Raw genomic sequence first — 23,143 nt, forward strand, 5'->3', positions numbered from 1 at the left:
CTAGAATTTAGAAGATTGAGGGGGGATCTTATAGAAACTTACAAAATTCTTAAGGGGTTGGGCAGGCTAGGTGCAGGAAAATAGTTCCCGATGTTGGGGAAGTCCAGAACAAGGGGTCACAGTTTAAGGTTAAGGGGGAAATCCTTTAGGACCGAGATGAGAAAAACATTTTTCACACAGAGAGTGGTGAATCTCTGGAATTCTCTGCCACAGAAGGTAGTTGAGGCCAGTTCATTGGCTATGTTTAAGAGGGAGTTAGATGTGGCCCTTGTGGTTAAAGGTATCAGGGGGTATGGAGAGAAGGCAGGTACAGGATACTGAGTTGAATGATCAGCCATGATCATATTGAATAGCGGTGCAGGCTCGAAAGGCCGAATGGCCTACTTCTGCACCTATTTTCTATGTTTCTATGTTAAGGGCTTGGACACACTAAAGGCAGGAAACATGTTCCCGATGTTGGGGGAGTCCAGAACCAGAGGCCACAGTTTAAGAATAAGGAGTAAGCCATTTAGAATGGAGATGAGGAAACACATTTTATCACAGAGAGTGGTGAGTCTGTGGAATTCTCTGCCTCAGAGGGCAGTGGAGGCAGGTTCTCTGGATGCTTTCAAGAGAGAGCAAGATAGGGCTCTTAAAAATAGTGGAGTCAGGGGATATGGGGAGAAGGCAGGAACAGGGTACTGATTGGGGATGATCAGCCATGATCACATTAACCATATAACCATATAACCATATAACAATTACAGCACGGAAACAGGCCATCTCGACCCCTCTAGTCCGTGCCGAACACATAATCTCCCCTAGTCCCATATACCTGCGCTCAGACCATAACCCTCCATTCCTTTCCCATCCATATAACTATCCAATTTATTTTTAAATGATAAAAACGAACCTGCCTCCACCACCTTCACTGGAAGCTCATTCCACACAGCTACCACTCTCTGAGTAAAGAAGTTCCCCCTCATGTTACCCCTAAACTTCAGTCCCTTAATTCTCAAGTCATGTCCCCTTGTTTGAATCTTCCCTACTCTCAGTGGGAAAAGCTTTTCCACGTCAACTCTGTCTATCCCTCTCATCATTTTAAAAACCTCTATCAAGTCCCCCCTTAACCTTCTGCGCTCCAAAGAATAAAGCCCTAACTTGTTCAACCTTTCTCTGTAACTTAGTTGCTGAAACCCAGGCAACATTCTAGTAAATCTCCTCTGTACTCTCTCTATTTTGTTGACATCCTTCCTATAATTAGGCGACCAAAATTGTACACCATACTCCAGAATTGGCCTCACCAATGCCTTGTACAATTTTAACATTACATCCCAACTTCTATACTCAATGCTCTGATTTATAAAGGCCAGCACACCAAAAGCTTTCTTTACCACCCTATCTACATGAGATTCCACTTTCATGGAACTGTGCACAGTTATTCCCAGATCCCTCTGTTCACCTACATTCTTCAATTCCCTACCATTTACCATGTACGTCCTATTTTGATTTGTCCTGCCAAGATGTAGCACCTCACACTTATCAGCATTAAACTCCATCTGCCATCTTTCAGCCCACTCTTCCAACTGGCATAAATCTCTCTGTAGACTTTGAAACTCTTCTTCATTACCCGCAACCCCACCAATCCTAGTATCATCTGCATACTTACTAATCCAATTTACCACACCATCGTCCAGATCATTGATGTACATGACAAACAACAGTGGACCCAACACAGATCCCTGTGGCACCCCACTCGTCACTGGCCTCCAACCTGACAAACAACCATCCACCATTACTCTCTGGCATCTCCCATTCAGCCACTGTTGAATCCATCTTGCTACTCCACCATTAATACCCAACCATTGAACCTTCTTAACCAACCTTCCATGAGGAACCTTGTCAAAGGCCTTACTGACGTCCATATACACAACATCCACTGCTTTACCCTCATCAATTTCCCGAGTAACATCTTCAAAAAATTCAAGAAGATTAGTTAAACATGACCTTCCAGGCACAAATCCATGTTGACTGTTCCTAATCAGACCCTGTTTATCCAGATGCTTATATATATTATCTCTAAGTATTCTTTCCATTAATTTGCCCACCACTGACGTCAAACTAATAGGTCTATAATTGCTAGGTTTACTCTTAGACCCCTTTTTAAACAATGGAACAACATGCGCAGTACGCCAATCCTCCGGCACTATTTCCGTTTCTAATGACATTTGAAATATTTCTGCCATAGCCCCTGCTATTTCTACACTAACTTCCCTCAATGTCCTAGGGAATATCCTGTCCGGACCTGGAGACTTATTCACTTTTATATTTCTCAAAAGTGTCAGTACTTCCTCTTCTTTGATCCTCATAGTTTCCATAGCTACTCTACTTGTTTCCCTTACCTCACATAATTCAATGTCCTTCTCCTTGGTGAATACCGAAGAAAAGAAACTGTTCAATATCTCCCCCATCTCTTTTGGCTCTGCAGATAGTTGGCCACTCTGACTCTCTAATGGACCAATTTTATCCCTCGTTATCCTTTTGCTATTAATATAGCGGTAGAAACCCTTCGGATTTACTTTTACCTTACTTGCCAAAGCAACCTCATATCTTCTTTTAGCTTTGACATTTAACATTGAATGGCGGTGCTGGCTCGAAGGGCCAAATGGCCTACTCCTGCACCTACTGTCTATTGTTTTCTTTACTGCAAAAACTTACAGTATTTTATTTGCAGTGTTTGCATGCTCCTTTATAACATTTTACATAACATTTTATAACAGTACAACTTGATTATTAAAACAAGGACAACTTCAATTATTGATTTTTAAAAATGTATACAACAATGACCCAAATCTTCCCATTCCACCCACTCATTACTCTTGACTCAACCAAAATTATTTCTGAAATATTGGTCATAAATTTGGTGCAAAAATGCTCCAAAATAACTCAAAATGCACCAGAGAGCATCGAAAACCCCAGAGCTTCCAGGGCCCTTAAGCAGCCCTGGACCCCGGCCGCGAGGAACTTCGAGCTTCGCGCTCATGATGTGCGCTGCGTTCACATTATTTTACATAAAATTATTGTGATCCTGTCATGCCACCCCCCTTTTAGAAAAGCTTTGTACAGGCCTGCACTTCTTTGACTTCTCTTCCAACCTGTCCAAGTCTTCTGCAGAATCCCTGCCTCCTTAACATTACCTGCCCCTCCACCTATCTTTGTAACATCCACAATCCTGGCCACAAACCTATCAATTTCATGATCCAGATCATTAAAATAAAATATGAAAAGTAGCGGCCCTAACACCCACCCCTGCAGACACCACTAGTCGGGTAGCCAACCAGAAAAAGCCCCCTTTATTGCCACACTTTGCTTTCTGCCATTCAGCCAATCTTCTATCTGTGCTAGTACCTTGCCTCTAATATTATGGGTCCCTATCTTGTTTAACAGCCTCACATGCAGCAGCTTATCAAAGTGGCGGCGCTGCCTTGCAGTCCATTTTGTCTTTTCGTTTTTTTGTTTTCTTTTTGTCCCGTTTCAGTTTATTTATGTATGTGTGGGGGGAGCTTGTTTTTGGTCTCTTCCTTCGGGGGGGATGCGACCTTTCTTGTCATATCCCCCGTCTCCATCTGCGCTGAGGCCTAATGGCGGAACTGGCGGCCTCCAATGGGGACCGACCTCAAGGCTCCGGAGGCAGAGCCAGGACTTACTTACCAGTGGACGATAGCGTCGGGAGCTCGCAGGTCACAGGTTGGTGACCTGTTTTTTCGGGGCTCCCGCAACACCAGCTTCGTCCGCTGGACTGGAGGGTGGCAGCTTCGACCGCCCCGCGCCGCGGAGTTTGAACCGGCCCGTTCGCGGAGCTCGTATTCAGCCGCGGGACTTGCTTATCATCACCCGGCTGGCTCACAACATCGGAGGCCTGGATCGCCTCAGCGCAGAGGGAGAGCAAGGAGAGAAGAGAAAAGGACTTTGGGACTTTCGCCTTCCATCACAGTGAGGAGGTGCCTGGTGGACTCACTGTGGTGGATGTTAAACTGTGTTGAATGTGTGTTTTGTTAGTTTATTCTATGTTATGACTGCAAGGTTAAACCATTTCGTTGTACTGTAAATGTGCAATGACAATAAAGTTGAATCTAATCTAATCTAATCTAATCAAAGGCCTTCTGAAAATTCAAGTAAACAACGTTCACTACTCACCTTTGTCTATCCTGCTTGTTATCTCCTCCAAGAAATCCAATAGATTTGACAGGCAAGATCTTCTCTTAACAAATGCTGATCATGCTGTCTTTGGCCTGTTTTATCTGGTGCTTCCAAGTACCCCAAAACCTGATCCTTAATAATGGACTTAAAAATCTTGCCCACCATTGAAGTCGCGCTAACTGGCCCATAATTTCAGTTGGAGACTTCATCAGAACATAATGTCTCTAGCACTTTCTGCTTTTATTTCTGGTTTTCAGTACCTGCGATGTTTTCATTGATGTTCACTGAGTTTCACTCACCGATTAAGGAGCCCCCACAGAATGGAATCCCGTTCTTTGATAACATTGCAATCCAGGGTGAAGATCCCCTTGACACTACTCTGCCCTGTGCGATTTTGGGCTGGATTGATGGCCTCTGTATTCGGGGTTCTCCACACACTGGAAAGTTGTACAGAAACAGTCATTCAACGTTGTACATTACAAATAACATTCTGAGACTAAAGAATGAACACACAAGGTTCAAGTGACTGAATTCTCAGACATATTCACGAGGCCCATTCAGGCAAGGTTCCCATGCTTCCTTACTACACTGGGAAAAGGACAAAGGGCTAACTTGAGAGGTCAAAAGACCTAGGTCTTGTTCTTTTTTTTCCCCCAACACAGCTAATTTCTGCCTGAGGGCAATGGTTAGAGACATCCTGCTAATGTTACTGGCAATTAAAGCAGAGGACACACTGTGTGCGGGGAGGGCACAACATACAAGTGTGAGTAGGTGTGACAGAAGTGCAAAGATCATGTTGATCAACGTAAAATGCTTCATGCCACAAATGTGGAATGAAACAGAGAGATGTTCACTGTCAGGAAATAACAAATGTACCTCAGCAATAATATCAGCAGAAATGTTTGCAAATTCAGCTGTTAGTTTCAACGTTCGACTAAACACCCAAAACGGTTAAAGGTCATGGAGACACAAGAGATACTAGAATCTGCATCAAAATATAGAACATAGAAAAGTATAGCGGGAACGGACCATTCAGACCACAATGTCTGTTCCCAACACGATACCTTGTTAAACTAATCTCCTCTGATCCATATCCCTCCATACCCAGTTGCCTATCTAAATGGCTCTTGAACATCACTCTATTATCTGTCCCCACCACCACCCGTGGCAGCATGTTCAAGCCTCACCACCCTCTGAATAAAAATCTGCCACTTACTTTAAACCTATACGCTCTAGTCCTTGACATTTCGACCCTGTGAAGAAGCTTCTGACTTTTCCCTGAACCTACAAGCTTTTCATTTAGTTTAGTATATCATTATCACGTGTATAGTGAATAGTGAAGGGTCTCGACCCGAAACGTCATCTATTCCTTTTCTCCAGAGATGCTGTCTGACCCGCTGAGTTACTCCAGCTTTTTGTGTCTATCTATAGTAAAAAGCTTTTGTTTGCATGCTATCAAGTCAATGAAAAGACATTCATGAATACAATCAAGCCCAACACAGTGCACAGTGCTTGCAGGAGCAACCCTATACCCCGCATGGCCATGTGAATCCTCATCCCTCCCTGTCCCAATGGGTGAAGTGAGAGGATCCTAGGATTGTTGAGTTCTCCGTGACGATCTCAGCCTGCACCCACCGCCTCACCTATGGACCCCCCACCCCCTGCTCCGGTTAACTTGAGGAAGGACCCTCACATCTAATGGTGCCAGTCTGCCTGGAGATTCCAGGTCTGGCTGCCTTCACAATGTCTCTCTTCCCCTCCAATCCCCCTCCACCGCCTCTCCTGTTCCTCCTTCTCCAAAGGCTGCCCTTACTGGTCTCTCTCCATTTGCAGAATGTCAACTTTCGCAATCGCAAATCACAATTAGAATCTCCCAGATGAACCAGCACCTGAAATGACAAACCAGCAACTGACCTGTGAGTTGTGGATGATCCCTTTAACTAGTGGTGCTGAGGGTCCTTCCTGCCACGAGAGGTTGACTGATTGAGCATGTGGCGAGCCAGACTCTGGGGCCGGGAAGACATCAAGGGTCCTGTAAGAAGCACAGGACCCTGATTTAAATCACAATCAACATTTTCAACAAACCAGCTGACTGCTCCCAAGGCCAGAAATCAGGGATTCCAGCCCCGACCACAGGAGAACACACTGTGCCATCCATCAGCAACTCGTCAATACCAACCTCCATCACTGCACAGGATGTGACCATACACAAGCCGCAGGCAGGCACAAGGAACGTGAAACAGAAAATGCAGAGACAGGCCTCAATCAGGAGCTTCTGTGAAGATGTTTCATTAGAATTATTCTCATGAATCGTCTATGGATTTAAAAGTTGAAGAAAGCTCGGCGAGGGAAACTGGCTGAATCTCTTTGGAATTGAAGCCGAATAGAGAAGAATGTTCCACCTGATACAAACTTGTTCTCCTTCCGCAGATGCTGCCTGCCTAGCTGTGTGCTTCCAATGTTTTGTTTTATTATTGCACTGTGTCACCAGTGTCCCAGGCATCATTTTGCTAAGTCAAAATGTCAGAGGTTGGAGTCTCATGCCAGAAACCAGACTGATGATGGAGGGAGGACTGTGCTGAAGAACCGAAACACGTCAGCCCTCTCAGACGTGGCACTTTAAAGTGGAACAGCAGTGCTGGAGCACAGGGCAGAGGGAGGAAGTATTGTGCTGTGTGAGTGAGGGCTGCACTGTGGTGCTGTGTGTGTGTGTGTGTGAGTGAGGGCTGCACTGTGGTGCTGTGTGTGTGTGTGTGTGAGGGCTGCACTGTGGTGCTGTGTGTGTGTGTGTGTGAGTGAGGGCTGCACTGTGGTGCTGTGTGTGTGTGTGTGTGAGTGAGGGCTGCACTGTGAGTGTGTGTGTGTGAGGGCTGCACTGTGGTGCTGTGTGAGTGTGTGTGTGTGAGGGCTGCACTGTGGTGCTGTGTGAGTGTGTGTGTGTGAGGGCTGCACTGTGGTGCTGTGTGTGTATGTGAGTGAGTGAGGGCTGCACTGTGGTACTGTGTGTGTGGGCGCACTGCACTGTGGTGCTGTGTGTGTGTGAGAGTCAGGGCTGCACACTGTGGTGCTGTGTGTGAGTCAGGGCTGCACACTGTGGTGCTGTGTGTGTGTGTGAGGGCTGCACTGTGGTGCTGTGTGTGTGAGTGAGTGAGGGCTACACTGTGGTGCTGTGTGTGTGTGTGTGTGTGTGAGTGAGGGCTGCAATGTGGTGCTGTGTGTGAGTGAGGGCTGCACTGTGGTGCTGTCTGTGTGAGTGAGGGCTGCACTGTGGTGCTGTGTGTATGAGTGAGGGCTGCACTGTGGTGCTGTGTGTGTGAGTGAGTGAGGGCTGCACTGTGGTGCTGTGTGTATGAGTGAGGGCTGCACTGTGGTGCTGTGTGTGTGTGTGTGTGTGTGAGTGAGGGCTGCAATGTGGTGCTGTGTGTATGAGTGAGGGCTGCACTGTGGTGCTGTGTGTGGACACACTGCACTGTGGCGCTGTGGTGCTGTGTGAGGAAGCACTTAATTCAATTACCATAATCGGTGGAAGGAACATCTATCAGATCAGGGGGTGCACAAACAAAAGCTGGCTGGAGAGTACGGGAAGTGAGGGGGGGGGGGGGGGGGGAATTATGTTAGGATAGGAGAAAGCCTGGCAAATGATAGGTGGATAAAGGTGAGGGTTGCCTTGGTGAAGTCTTCTATTCTCACACTGCAGTCGTTGCACTGTTGTACATATCTATCATTGTGCTATCTATAGTATGATTTTGCCAGATTGCAGAAGGAATTTCACTGTACATGTGACGTGGAGTGAGTGACAAAGGCTCGAGGTGAAGAGCAGATAAAAGGATGTCAGATAAGGAGAGGAGTGAAACGTAAAGCTGGAAGGAGGGATATGGGTGAGAGGGTGGGTAAGGAAGAGGAATAAAAGGTTCAATATGGGACAGGGATGGGAGGTAGCGTGCAGGGGAGGAAAAAGGAGCAAGGTGACGGGGTGGTAGGTAATGGTGGGAGAAATGTGTGTGCATGGAGGGGCAAGGGGTTGGAAAATGGAGAAGTTTGATAAAAGGAAAGCTTGATCACAAGGTTTATAGAGGCATAAAATACAAAAGCCCGGATGTTCTGCTATAAATTAATCACAATTGTTCGGCCACAGCTGGAGTGTGGTGTCCAGTTCCTCGTGAGAATAAATTACTCATCACAATGTTCCAATGATGATCATCTTCATTCATGACGCACAATTGAAAAACAATATTAAATTAAATGTTTATAAAGTTGCAGTTAACTGCAATGGGTCAGAGCAGCTTTGTAGGGGAGGGTAAAGAAATTGGTGAAGAAATGCAAACTGGAATATGAGAGTAAACTGGAGAACCTTGTAGTTTTTTTAATGGAGACTGTCGAGGGCAAATGTGGGCCCTTTACAGAGGTAGAATTTATCAGGAATTAAATTATTCTCTGCATCTGTCTTTACAGGTGTGAACACACAAAACACACTGGGTCTGTTACCGAATCAAGGGTCATAGAGAATGAGGAAGTTTTAGTAAGAATATCAGAAGCAAGAGCATAACTAGGGAAAGAGCGGGGCCTCTCAGGGTTTGTGTGGAGCCAGAGTTGCATGTGGAGCCCTGACTGAATATTTCCTTGTTCCTCAGGATGGAGTTAGTGAAGCTGCACACTGATAGCTCAGTGCATCTCTAGATATTGATGCACGTTGAGCTGGCACACGGCCGAAATCTGTGGGATTCGATTTATGATCACTTGGAAAAGCAGGAATGGGTAGAGAGTCAGCATTGTGTATTGAAGAGTGTTCAAGAAGGAACTGCAGATGCTGGAAAATCGAAGGTACACAAAAAAGCTGGAGAAATTCAGCGGGTGCAGCAGCATCTATGGAGCGAAGGAAATAGGCAACGTTTCGGGCCGAAACCCTTCTTCTTGCATCTGAAGAAGGGTTTCGGCCCGAAACGTTGCCTATTTCCTTCGCTCCATAGATGTTGCTGCACCCGCTGAGTTTCTCCAGCTTTTTTGTGTACCTTATGTATTGAAGAGTTAGCATTGTGCATCGGATATCCTGCCAAACAGATTATCAATTTTTTTCTGAAGGCTATTTGGAAAATTGGTTATTTTATACATGGACTTTAGAAAGGCCTTTGACATGGTACAGAAGGTTAGGGCACAAAGGATCCAAGATGTTTTGTCAAACTGGCTGGGAGGAGATACACGGTGGTGAGGGATGGTTCTCTGACTGGAGTTCTGTTTCCAGTGGTGTGTAACAAGAATCCATTGGGAACTTCGTTGTTCATTACAGATCTCAGGCATTCAAGTCTGGCAAGTCAGAGAAGAATTTGCTACAATGTCAAGAAGGCCATAAAGAAATCAAAAATATATATTTTGGTCTAAACTGGAGGCTCAGGCAGACATTCAACGGCTGGGGCAGTGTGGCACACTATCACTTCCTATAGTTGAAGTTATAGCAGGGCATCAGTCCTGGACAAGCTCAACGATTTCTATGCTTGCTTGGCAAGAGAGAACACCGATATACCTTTTCAGGCCTCCACAGTCACGTTTATAAACAGCATTGGCCAGGGTGCATTGGTGAGAATGTGGAGCCACGCTCATAGCAGCCTGCACATCCTTTAACCTCCCATCAGGCAAAGACCAGGGAGTGTGCAGTACACAATAGTTTACACCCTCAACCCTGGCTTCACCAGCTCCCCTTCTGTGGAGGTGTTGGGCCTAGTATGGGGGAATGAAGACTGGGATAGTGGCTGGGAGTCAGATAAACAAGGTAGGTGGGGTGGGATCACCATCAATAGTCATGCTTGATGAAGGGTATGTGAGAGTCAGATTAGGTGATCGGACAGGGGATCGAAGCAAAACAAGGGGTGGGGATTGATAGAGGGGGGCAAATTCATTGAGGGAGGGGCGGGGGTTCAGTCAGATTAGATCGGCAAGATGGAGGAGAGGGCTCAGTGTAGTGGGATGGGGGAGCAGGGCCCAGTGAGGAGATGAACAAGTGAGGGTAGACACAAAATTCTGGAGTAGCTCACCAGGACAGGCAGCATCTCTGGAGAGAAGGAATGGGTGACGTTTCAGGTCGAGACCCTTCTTCAAACGGATTAATGAACAAGCAAGATTGGGGTGAGGGAAAAATTGAGGAGAGAGCTTGGTGATGGTGATGTCAGTCAGGGGGAAAACAGGGTAAGGAGTGGGGGGGTGGGGGTTGGTGAGGATCAGTGGGGGGAAGATCGAGGAGCGGGCTAGGTGGGGAGATCAGAGAGTCCCAGTGTAGTTCGTACGGCACAGAAACAAGATCCTTTGGTCACCATGTCAATGCTGGCCTATTGAGATGCTTCACGATTGTGGCTGCACCATGGAGTCAGAGTCACGGAAGTGTACAGCAGGAACAGGCCCTTCAGCCCAGCCCACCCGTGCTGCAGACTATCCACGGCTGGTAGGATCCCACTGCCTCACTCTGGGGCCGTCAGGCAGCTCACTAAGTAACGGGGAAACAGGCTGCCTCGTGACTTCTGGGGTCCATGTCCATCGCTGTGGAGTCCATGGTCTCTGCTGTCCTGAGGCTGTGGGTCCACTGACGCAGCATCTCGACACGTCATGCACCATGGACATCACTCTCCTCATCTCGGCTCTTCCCTGATCTCAGAAGGAAACTTGCGGACTCTGTGGAATTTGTGCAAGTCTCGGGTTTATGTTGCAAGTGAGCCTTTATTTAATTATATAATGTACAGAGCAATAAGAATATGGAGCTTAATTTACAAGCAGTTGCTGAGGTGACCAGCAATGACCCATTTCAGAGGAACACACAAGGGAGATGAGAAATTTCCTGACATGAGGAAAGACTTGTATAATTACAACACTGATGCTCACCAACAGGGCTGGATGGCTGTTATGGCACTACATTTTACATGATGTTGTACTTTATTCATTCACAGCACATGGTGTGGTTGGAAAGGCCAACATTAATCCCCAGCTCTAATTGCACTAGAAACATAGAAAATAGGTGCAGGAGGAGGCCATTTGGCCCTTCGAGCCAGCACCGCCATTCATTGTGATCATGGCTGATCGTCCCTATCAGGAGGAGGAGGAGGAGCCATCCGTTTTAAATTCGTTTTTTTTATAGTTTTTAGTGAGTCCTGTTTTTTGTTTGTATGGGGATATGGTCTTTTTAATGTGGGGGGTAGGTGTAAACTTTATTTCTAGGTCCCTACCTGGTCGGTGTGGCAGCCTTTTCTCCGGGCTGCCCATCGACCCGTCCTCGTGGCCTACCTGCGGGCTTGGAGCGCCGTTTCCTGGCGGGGACCGCACAGCACCTCGGCCTCGGCGGCGGCAGTGTTGGAGCGCTGGAGTGGAGCGGAGTGGAGCGGGCGACGCCTTGCCTGGGTCGCCGCGCTAGACCGCCGAGAGCAACATCTCCGGGCTGCGGGTCTGCGGAGCGGAGAGGCGGCAGTGCGGAGAGGCGGCAGTGCTGAGAGGCGGCGCCGACTTTTTCATCGGGAGCCTGGGAGCTCCAAACCGGCGCGGCCTTGTCGGCTTCGGCAGCCGCGGGCTCCAACCAAGAAGCGGCCGTTCCAGGTGGCCCAGCCGCCTAGAGGACTCTCCCGACGCCGGGGCAAGACCACCCGGTGAGAACGGCCAGGGACATCGAGCCTCCGTAGAGGCAATTGCGGTGGCCTCAATAGGCCTGACTTTGGGGTGAACATGGGGTGGGGACTGGACATTGTGCCTTCCTCCACAGTGCTATCCACTGTGGGGGGATGATTTTTTTGTCTAATTGTAGTCCTGTAGGTCTGTGTCCAAGATGGCTGCCGTGAAGAGAGAGTGGACGCTGGCGCGCTTTGGCTGCCGCTGCTCCCTCTTCACACTGTGTTTTTGATTTTCTGTTTTTGGATTGAATTCTGTTTTTAATTTGTGTCTCTGTGATGTCTTTATTACTTGTTATATTCCGATTACTATGTAAGGTGTCCTTGAGATGTCTGAAAGGCGCCCATTAAATAAAATTTATTATTATTATTATCAATAACCCGTGCCTGCCTTCTCCCCATATCCCTTGACTCCCCTAGAGCTCTATCTGACTCTCTCTTAAATCCATCCAGTGACTTGGCCTCCACTGCCCTCTGTGACAGGGAATTCCATAAATCCACAACTCTCTGGGTGAAAACGTTTTTTCTCACCTCAGTCTTAAATGACCTCCCCTTTATTCTAAGACTGTGCCCCCTGGTTCTGGACTCGCCCAACATTGGGAACATTTTTCCTGCATCTAGCTTGTCCAGTCCTTTTATAATTTTATATGTTTCTATAAGATAACCCCTCATCCTTCTAAACTCCAGTGAATACAAGCCTAGTCTTTTAATCTTTCCTCATATGAGGAAAGATCCCGCTATCCCAGGGATCAATCTCGTGAACCTACACTGCACTGCCTCAATCACAAGGATGTCCTTCCTCAAATTAGGAGAAGAATTGCAGAAGAACCTCTTTACTCTTCTACTGAAATCCTCTTGTTATGAAGGCCAACATTCCATTAACTTTCTTCACTGCCTGCTGTACCTGTAAGCCAACTTTCAGTGACCGGTGTACAAGGACGCCCAGGTTTCGCTGCACCTCCCCCTTACCTAACCTAACCCCATTGAGATAATAATCTGCCCCCTTGTTTTTGCCGCCAAACTGGATAACCTCACATTTATTCTATATTATACTGCATCTGCCACGCATCTGCCCACTCACTCAACCTGTCCAGGTCACCCTGCAACCTCCTAACATCCTCTTCACTCTGTACTGGAGTGACCTGCTTGGGCTTCACCAGAATCAAGAGCAGCCTCTCAAACCTGCTTCACCATCGACATGATCATGGATTGTCCAGTCTGGATGTCAGCACCACTCTCCTGGTCTCTCCCCATACTCTGCGCCTCCCCTCTACTTCACATATCTTATGTTCAATAAGATCACCTTGTTCTTCTACAACAAATTGAGGCTCTATAGTTGCACACTAGATTCTGCAGTTTCATTTCTTGTTTGTACTGTCCAGTGTAATGTATGGTATGATCTGCCTAGATAGCACTCAGATCAAAGGTTTTTACTGGACAATAATAAACTAACCTGCTCAACCTTCTTCACAAATCAATTCCTCTGGTCCAGTGATCAAGCTTGTGGACCTTCGCTGCACGGTCTTCAATGCAGACACACACTTGTTTAGATCACAGATGTAGGTAATATAATGCTCAGTTAGGTCATGACGGGCCAAGGTAGACAAGGACACAAACCTTTCTTCTGCCAGGTCATCCCAAACACATACTGGTGCTGGAAACTACAGTGCTCATTCAGTCCACTCAACCTTTGACAATGTTTGAAAGAGTCATCCAAATGTCACTTACCCCAACTTTCCTCTCAACCTACAAATCATTTCTCCACAAACATGCTGTACCTAATTCCACTGCCCATTTCTAACAATGCTTTAACAACATCACTCTGTGTGAAGAACTTCCTCCACATTCTCCGTCATTTGAAAATCACTTAAACTTATAACTTCTGATTGTTCCACCTGCAGAGGAGTCGGTGCCAGCTCGGATGAATCCTCGATTTCGAGTGTCTCTATTCCTCACTCTGACAATATCGACCTCACTATCCCTGCACATCACTCGCTCCCATATCCTCGACATAATTCTGTTTCCTCTATGTTCCTTCTCCATGGTCGTTGCATTCTTCTGATTTCCAGACGGATTCTTGCACTTAAGCTGCGGCCTAACCAGTGACTTGATTTTGCATGACTCCCTTGTTTTTATATTCAAAGCCCTATCAACAGTGAGTACCCCTCAGGACCAAGACCTGTACAGAAGTGTCTGGGAGGGTAGTCTGGTATTTCTCCCCAGTGCTGCCCAAGCCATTACTCAGAAGAATTGCTCATTTTATCCTTTAGCCACCTGGCATATTTGGAGATCTTGGTGTACACACCATAGACGCGTTTGCTGCCACATTTCTCGGGGCCGGCCCAGGATACCAGACCTTGAGCTACCCAGCTTAGGTTTTCTGATTCAAACGTAACAAATGCCCCTCCGCTGTCGCCCAGGCAGGTGTCTCTGCCACCCTCATAGAAGCCAGCACAGAACATGTTATCAGTCACATTATAGCTGCCAGACCGCGACTCGTAGCTGCTGCGACACTCTGCCTGCAGTGTGATGGGCAGCTTCACATACTGCAGGATGTTCGAGAGTGCTTGATGATCACTTCCAGGGCCATCATCGATGGTCAGGTTAGTGTTGGTGATGCCCCACCCGGCCACCACCCCCAATGTATTTGGTGCTGGCCCTTCCGTCCCCTGATGAAGACTGGGCAAACACAGAGGCATCACAAAGACATTCATTGAGACCTTTTCCTTCAACTTTACCAAAGCAATGTCATTGTTGTAAGTTCTGGGATCAAAGGCTTTGTGAAGAATGATTTTTTCCACCGTTCTCTTTACTGCAGTCTCCATTTGCCGGACATCGTGGAGCCCCAGGTAGATGGTGACATATTCACTGGGCACCAGGGTGATGGAGTTATCATGTCTCTGAGACCGCAACACGTGGGCTGCGGTCAGAACCCATGTTCTGGACAGCAAAGCCCCGCTCCCAAACCACTTGGCCTTCGGCACACGGGTCACGTCCTCCACCACCATCAGCAACTGCCAGGGGAAGACGCCAGGGAGGGCAGTCCGCCCTCCAATGATCCGCTTGCTGTGAGGAGGCAATGATCGAACTGGCTGCCCACAGACTATCATGGCAAATAAAAACAGGTCAGCAGTCCATTCAATAACAGTGGCACAAGATGACCAACAGTAGGTCATGTCCATGAGTGCCGGACACTGCTGTTGGCCATTCACATTCCAATTTTACAAAATCACAAATCCTGAAAAACTTTGCTCCCTCTAAATTTGCCAGTGAACAGATTGAAGTCAGAAGTTAACAGGTTGCAGATGCTAGCCAAACTAGCAATGGGATGCATGCACTCAGTAAATTAGCACTGACTATATTAGGCACAGGACAGTCGCACCAGTTATACTGGACACAGTAATAAAAGTTGGGTACGTTTCACGATGGATATTTTGCTGGATTTATTGGCGGTATTACTAGTGGTTAACAATACAAGAAGGTATTAATGTGGTTAAACCAGAACAATGTACGTGCTGGATCTACATTGCACTGGATGTTAGTATTGCTAAACAAGCACCATAACAGAATGAGTAGGAATGGGTGTTAATTATGGCTGATTTTATTTTCCACATGGAAGTTGAAAAGGGAATTCGGGAACTAGGCTACTCAAGAACGTGTAAGATTATCTACAGAGACAGAAATTGATGAATGATGAGGCAAAGGACAGTAAGAAATTGTCACTGCATCTGAAGCGAACTGCAATAGTGGAATGAAAATGGAGGGAGAAATATCTCAGTAAATGGATGGGTAAAAGATGAAATAACATTGATTATAAGACAGGAACAAGAGAAAGGCACTGAGACAGAGGTGGACCGCAGTGGGTGACTGGTACAGGAATTTAAGAAATAAATTCAGAAGATTGAAAAAAATACCAGCCCACAACAGGAGGACATGGGTACAAAGAACGAACAATGGTGAGGGGGTTGTTCTGGAGAGCGTGCGCTGCTCAGGATGTGGGAACAGAGAGGGGGAAGGGTGCGGTATGAGATGCAAACACGATAGAAGCAAGCAGCTGGAAGCACGGAAACAGTTAAACATATTGTGAGATGCAACAGCAATGACGTCACATCACGAGTGATTAAAGTTCCTCTGCTTTCACACTAAAGCCTCCAGCAGTGAAGAATGCAAAAAATACTTTGCATTCAGGGAGACTAAGCAAGCACAAGATGAGCAGAGGGACTGCTGTTATTTCCCAAGTTTCCCAGATATATCACATTGTTGACTTTCACAATTGCTGTTCATTTTATGAGCATTTTCATCAACTTCGCACTGAGAAATTACTTATATTGCATAATTAAAACAAGAAAATGCTGGAAACAGCATGCCAAGCAAATGCTGCGAAGAGAGAAACAGTTAACTTATCAGAGTGAAGACCCTTCAATGGAAGCAGGAGTGAGAAAATAGTTTGTTTTAAACAGGAGAGAAGGTGGGAGAAAGGCAATTTCAGAGAGGGTGAAGCTGAGAAGCCCTCATTTTATATCCTTTCTGTCCCTTTGTTCAGATTCCCTTTCTCACTACCTGCCCCCATTAACACCATGACTAACCCGCTCATCCCTCCCGGCAATCTCATACTAACTTGTTTTCTTTCCCTCCCAGTTTTGACAAATGGTCTTCAATGTGAAACTGATTTTGATTTCATTTTGGGCCAGATGGAACTCTCATTACTATCCCAGTAATTGTGAGCACATTAGAAATCAACACAACAACATACTCCCAATTCTGGAGACACAGGAGATCGCAGACACTGGAATTAGGAGGGAGAGATATACCGCTGGAGAACTTCAGCAGGTCAGGCAGGATCTGTGGAGGGAAAAACATCCTAACCTATCCAGTCTCTCCTCACAACTCAAATCTTCTGGTCCTAGTAATATCCTCATGAATCTTTTCTACACCCTTTCCAATTTAGTGACATGGATGGTGAGAACTGCCCCCTAGGTCTTGAACTCACTCCCCTGAAACCTCCCCTGTGGGGAGGAAGGAGTCAGATAGTTGCATTAGTAACTGCACTTGAACTGTTGGGCGAGGGAGTTGATGGAGATGAATGAAGATGTCAGCCTATCATGAATCTGGTCGGACATCAGATTCAAGGGAATGAATCAACACCCTCCATCCAATCCCAGATTCTGCTCACCAATTAGTTAATCCACTATTGTGTTCATAAAATTAACATCAAATACACAAAGCAGAAACTCACACTCAGCCCACTGCACCTGTGCTGCTCAATTCAAGCTTCATTGCATTCCAACTGCATCTCTTCAGTCTTTCAACATCTCCTCTTATTCCCTTTCCTCATAGACTTATCGCTGTTTCTTGAAATGATCTGCTGTATTCGCCTTAACTGTGTAATGAGTTAAATGCTCTAATCACTTGCCGAGTAGGAAACTGTTCTTTTTACCCTATTGCCTTTATTAATCACAGTATTTTATTAATGGGCTCTAGGAGTAGAATCTCCCATAAGTAGAATCAAGATCTAACCTATCCAACTCGTTCATCATTTTAAAGGCCTTAATCAGTACACTGAGACATCAGTTTTTACAGAAAACGGAGCCTGTCCGATCTGCCCCGCTCACTGTGATCATTCCCTGTAACAAAAAATGCAAAAGACAAAGTTCTGGAGAAATTCAGCGGGTCAGGCACATCTGTGGAGAGAATGGATAGACAATGTTTCAGGTCAAAATGCTTCTTCAGAATCCAGACCTGCTGAGTTCCTCCAGCACTTAGTATTTTGATCAAATTTCCAGCATCTGCATTTTCTTGTGTCCCCATTCCTGGTAACTGTTTTCATATTTCTCCTCTTCCATTATGTACAGAGGAAAAATATGTAGTGTTCCAAGTATGGTGTCTCCAGGATTTTGTAAAAAATAAGATAACGTCCAATATTATTCCAACAGCAGACCTCAACAAGTGGATTCAGCTGAAATATCTTTCAATGGTTTGTTACATTTTCTAAAAAGCTTTTCTTTAGTTGCTTAAAACCTGCACTGACCTGGTGTCCACATAGAATGGAACATGGAGATTTCTGATCAAAGATGGCCAATTTTATTCATGCAATCCTTGGATTAACCCATGGCCACATACTTTCCCCTTCCCTACCCTCACCCTGGCCCACTGGCTCCCTCTTCATTTTGCTGACCCCTCTGGCCTCATACTACCCTCTTCCTTCAATCTCATCCCAGTGAGGGGGCCAAAGCTTCACACAATCGAACAGCACAGTAACAGGAGCCTACAGCTCACCCTATCCGCAATGCCCATCGATCAAGTCCCATTTGACTCCTCAAGTGACTCGTTCGTATACTCTAAACTCTTACTATCTCTCTCTTAAATGCCTCCTATTTATTGCATATAGTTTCCCCTCGAGCAGCTGCTCCTAATCTACCTCTCTCGGATCCATGTCACACCACCGAAGTCCACACTACCCCGGTTCCGGGACCCACCTTGTGGAGCAACTTTATATTTTTCCACGACAACCTTGAAGCTTTCCGAACTAGGGTCACTGTTCCCCAAGGATTGTGCCACAGAAACCTCAATCATATGCTCATTCTCATTCCCTAAGATAAGGTCAGGTACACCCCTCTCCACAGTAGGACTCTACATACTGCTGCAGAAAACCTTTCCAAATGTATTTTACAAATTACTCCCCATGTAAACCACCTGCACCAAGGCAACCCCAGTCAATGTTGGGAAAGTTAAAATCCCCATCACTTTGACTATATTGCATATACAACGTTCTGCAATCTGCCTCCACAGCTATTTATCTATTGCCCACTCACGATTAGGAGACCTTGCAGTATAACCACAACAAAGAGATTGCCCCATCCTTATCCCCAGGCCTCATTGGCAGATACCCCCTGGATATCCACCGAGTGCTGCCTTGAACTCTCTCTAATCATTATTGCGCCTCCCCCCCCCCCCCCCTCCCCCCTCCCCCCTCCCCCCTCCCCTTTTGCACCTCGTCTGCCAGGCTGCAAACATCCATATCCCAGGACATGGAACTGCGATTCCATGCTTCCAAGAATACCACAGTCCTACATGTTGGGCCACACTCTCAGCTTACCCTCCTCATTGGAGGCTCCATGCATTAAAGTGAATGTAATAACCCCACCTGCCCTTTCACGCTTCCCCTTCAGATTCTGTCTCTGCCCGCTAGATTAGCCCACTCTATTCACTACATACGTCTGCCTCTCTACCTGCTGCACTGACATCTCGGTCCTATCTCCTGCCTCCCAATTTTAACAAAATGGCACAAACAAAACTCCTTATTAAGATATGCGTCTCCCTCCAGAAGAGATCACAAGGATCTAAAAACCTGAAGCCTCCCCGCTGCACCAGCTCCTTAACCACACATTTATCCGTCCAGGATTTCAATATTTAACAGCACATGGCATGGGAAGTAATCCTGAAATTACAACCCTCAAGATACTCCTTTTCATACTTTTTACCTAACTTCCAATTCCTCTGCAGGCCCTCATCTCTCCTCTTACCCATATCGTTAGCACCAAGATGGAGTGTGATCACTGGCTGCTCACCCTACCTGCTCGCCATTCAGTACTTCTATACTTTCTCTGAGAAACCCTTCAACCTGGCACCAGGGAGGGGACGCACCATCCTGGAGTGTTGCATCAGTGCTCCCACACTACAGAGCCCACTAACACTACCACTCGTATAAACTCTGAGCAGCGAGCAGGAATCATCTTGTGCCTGACTCTTGCCTGATAAGGATATATTAGAATTTACTGTATCAATCCAGGCCTCCCAGACACTTTTTATGGACATTCTGACTGCAGAGTATCACGAGTTCCGATCACTTTACAAACGGAACTGCTAACTGCATAATTCAGGCCCTGAATTCTCATCTGTGAAATACTGATCAGGCCCACAATGTTAAAGATTTTGCACATTGTTTGCTTACTGTTAGCCTGACCCAGGACAGCCCAGAGCAAAACCAAGAGCAGCAAGAGTAACAGTCCAATCTTGCCAAGGCAGCCTTACCTGGATGGCAGGTAGGGAGATCTGTGCCCAGTTCATCATTCACCCAGAAGTTGTTTTCCATACATGTGTATGTAGCTGGAGAAAAACATTGCATTCAAATTAGCATGATCTAGAAAATGATACAGAAACAGGATACAGAGTAATTCCATTTGGATTTAAAACTTAGCACGACGCGCATGAAACTGAACCCACCAATGCTGCAGCAAATGTCTACTCTGTCGAAGACAGGACGGAGTATAACCATATAACCATATAACAATTACAGCACGGAAACAGGCCATCTCGACCCCTCTAGTCCGTGCCGAACACATAATCTCCCCTAGTCCCATATACCTGCGCTCAGACCATAACCCTCCATTCCTTTCCCATCCATATAACTATCCAATTTATTTTTAAATGATAAAAACGAACCTGCCTCCACCACCTTCACTGGAAGCTCATTCCACACAGCTACCACTCTCTGAGTAAAGAAGTTCCCCCTCATGTTACCCCTAAACTTCAGTCCCTTAATTCTCAAGTATGCTGTTGAGAAGTTCACAAGTTTAGGTGAATACGAAGGACTTTGGGAATGTCACCCTCAGCTGATGTAAGGTGACCTTGAGTGTCTTGTAAGGCGCCATTAAATAAAATGTATTATTATTATATTATTCCCTGACGGGATCATTTCCGCCTGCTGCTCTCTGCCACATCTCCAGTCTACAAATTTCCAGCCAAGGTGGCAATTCAACTTCTCGAATCTGTGCTGGCTCTCAGATACATCCCATCTCCATTGATTTCCCCATCGCTGTCACAGACCCATTAATGTGCTCCACATTATCATCCTCAGTAGGGTTAAGAGTCATTTATAGCAGCCAATTGACCGACTGAGCGACCGGCCGACCTGCCTATCTTTGGAACGAAGCAGGAAAGCAGGGGAACTCAAAGAGGACATCGAGTGAACGTTCAAACTCCACACCTGCAACACCTGGAGCCAGGACCATCGTGATCCGCTGGAGAGGGAAGCGGCAGCAGCAACATTAGAACCACTGCTCCAGCCATTGCTGTTGATGCTTTTCCCAGGCTCTGTCCTCCAGAACAAGATACTTCATCTACTTTTCTTTGCATTTCAAAGTTGTGTACAGGTTTACCAGATCCCCTCAACCTCCTCCCTTCAACAACGCACCGAGCCATTCCAGTCTCTCCTCATATCTTAACTACTCCATCATAGGTAATATTCTGGTGCATCTCTTCCAGCATAGATCAAACCTTTACGTAACTTTCACAGACTGGGTAAGGCTGAACAACTAGTTTAAGTAAATGGTGTGAGGCAATTTTGAAGTTTGCATTCATTTAATTGCCTAATCTAATCTTACTGTCCCTCGCTCCCCACATCCTTTATTGCCTTACCAATCTAACCTCACACTCACATCTCAAAGAAAGCTTGCTTCTGCCCTGCAGCAGCCTCTGATTCACATCAAATAATTTATCTACTCACTGTTCAGGTCTGGATCCATCCGATAAAATAAGGCGTTACACGAATAGTTGATCCGGCTCCCAAACAACGTGAGGTTGTCCTTTGAACGGAAAGTGATGAATCCATCCTCCAGAGGCAGTGGAGTCCCGCAGTCAATGACTGGAACAAAGAAATCGCATTGAACACATGGGGTTGGTCGAGTAATCACAGCGCTGCAACGAGACCCCTTCCCCGTCATCTGCAACTTATATTGCTGCACTCTCTACCTCTCCTTCCCACAGAGTAGTACAGCACAGGAACAGCCCCCTCCCTGACTGATGTCTGTGCCATGTTTTACTCTGAGATGCACAAGATACTGATTTGTAAGAAGTTCATTATTACTGTAACTGCATGTCCAAAAGTGCAGCAGCTCAGGAAAACGACTCCCACCCCCTTCCCTAAGGCCATGGGATGGGCAATTAATGCTGTTCTTGCTGGTGGCCCAGGATCCTGAAACATGAATGAGTTAAAAACAATCCCCTCATGCTAATTCTGCCCTTCACTGAGTATCCACATCACTTTGCCGACTCTGTGTCCTGCTTGTGTGTTTTTTTTCCACCTGTCTGTGCACTGTCAAGATATCTGACCACAATAAGGGCCGCTTTTTATTGCCTACCGCCCATGAGGGCTCAAAATCATTCCAAGCATATTGTGCCATCGCACACTGAACAAGTCATCGCCTGAATAACGGCTTATCAGCTAACGCCTTATCTTCTGACACAAACTAGTCTGTTAATAAACACCAGCATCTGCATCTTGGTTCACACACATTCATTATGGCACAGTAAGAGTCCTTTCAGCCTTTGGGTTCATGCCAGGACACAATTAAAAATGTTCCCATCTGTTTATGTGTGGTTAAAATCATGCAGATTCCACAGAAGTCATTCACATTTATCTTGACCCTGCCGTGAACCTCTGTTTAACGAGAAGAAACAAACGGGTGGCTTCCCTCCCTCCTCGTCCCTTCCACCATGAAATTACTTGGCACAATCCACTCAATGCTCATGAATACAGACCCACACATTGTTCTCCCCACCGTTCCTCCTCCCTTAAGTTAAACATATTTCAGTTCTAACTTAGAGAAAAGTCATCAACCTGAAAAGTTATCTCTGTTTCTCTCTCACAGATACTGCCAGAGTGTTTTGCTATTTGAAAGGATGGTTATTATCACTATGTGTTAGGAAGCACAGTGTAGGATGTTTAGAGTAACATCCCACGCTCACCATTTACCTTTACAGGTAGGAATTCCACTGCTCCATGTCCCTGATTTCAGGCATTCGATCTGGTAGGCTTCCACCTCATCCCCACCCTGAAACAAAAGTCAAGGTTGCATCAAAGCAAAGGTGATAGAGACAGGTTCTCGTGCGAGTTCAGTAACTGAAGTGGTGTCGGGAGTGGCGTGTAGTCGTGGTCAGTTGCAGGTAGATAGGGTGGTCAAAAAGGCTTTTGGCATTTTGACCTCCATCAGTCAGAGTATTTATAAAAGTTGGGAGGTCATGTTGCAGTTGTATGACATTTGTGAGACCCCATTTAGAATATTGTGTTCAGTTCTGGGCACCATGTTAAGGAAACATATTGTCAAGCTTAAAAGGGTTCAGAAAAGATTTATGAGGATGTTGCCAGGACTAGAGTGTGTGAGGTATAGGGAGAGGTTGAGTAGGCTGGGCCTCTATTCCAGGGAGTGTAAAGCGGATGAGGGGAGATCTAAAAGAGGTATACAAAATCATGAGAAGAATAGATCGGGTAGATGCACAGAGTCTTTTGCCCAGAGCAGGGCCGGATTTAGATGAAGAGAGGCCCTAAG

The 23,143-nt window shown here is 46.2% G+C and overlaps 2 protein-coding genes across 4 annotated transcripts in view; both read right to left on the bottom strand.

Annotated features, from left to right (window-relative positions):
• The window catches only part of LOC116979509 (mannan-binding lectin serine protease 1-like), a 73,358-nt gene extending 67,622 nt beyond the window's left edge, over positions 1 to 5,736 (bottom strand). Inside the window, exons 1-2 of the mRNA XM_033031019.1 lie at positions 5,712 to 5,736; positions 4,479 to 4,616 (exon numbers count right to left, since the gene is read on the bottom strand). Of these exons, the coding sequence (XP_032886910.1) occupies positions 4,479 to 4,616; positions 5,712 to 5,736 (163 nt within the window). The remainder of the gene's footprint in view (positions 1 to 4,478; positions 4,617 to 5,711) is intronic.
• Positions 5,737 to 6,115: 379 nt separating this feature from the next.
• masp1 (MBL associated serine protease 1) overlaps positions 6,116 to 23,143 on the bottom strand; it is a 70,496-nt gene continuing 53,468 nt past the window's right edge. Inside the window, exons 8-12 of one of the 3 annotated variants that reach the window (XR_004413861.1) lie at positions 22,570 to 22,648; positions 21,322 to 21,459; positions 19,848 to 19,922; positions 13,096 to 14,919; positions 6,355 to 6,366 (exon numbers count right to left, since the gene is read on the bottom strand). Coding sequence is in view for 2 of the 3 variants with exons in the window: in XM_033032205.1 (XP_032888096.1) it covers positions 14,054 to 14,919; positions 19,848 to 19,922; positions 21,322 to 21,459; positions 22,570 to 22,648 (1,158 nt within the window). In the remaining variant the exon portion in view is untranslated. Of the gene's footprint in view, positions 6,212 to 6,354; positions 6,367 to 12,821; positions 14,920 to 19,847; positions 19,923 to 21,321; positions 21,460 to 22,569; positions 22,649 to 23,143 lie in introns of those variants that run through there. The other 2 variants (XM_033032206.1, XM_033032205.1) reach the window with 2 other exon arrangements.

This window comes from Amblyraja radiata, chromosome 13, assembly GCF_010909765.2.
Source record: "Amblyraja radiata isolate CabotCenter1 chromosome 13, sAmbRad1.1.pri, whole genome shotgun sequence".
Taxonomy (NCBI): domain Eukaryota; kingdom Metazoa; phylum Chordata; class Chondrichthyes; order Rajiformes; family Rajidae; genus Amblyraja; species Amblyraja radiata.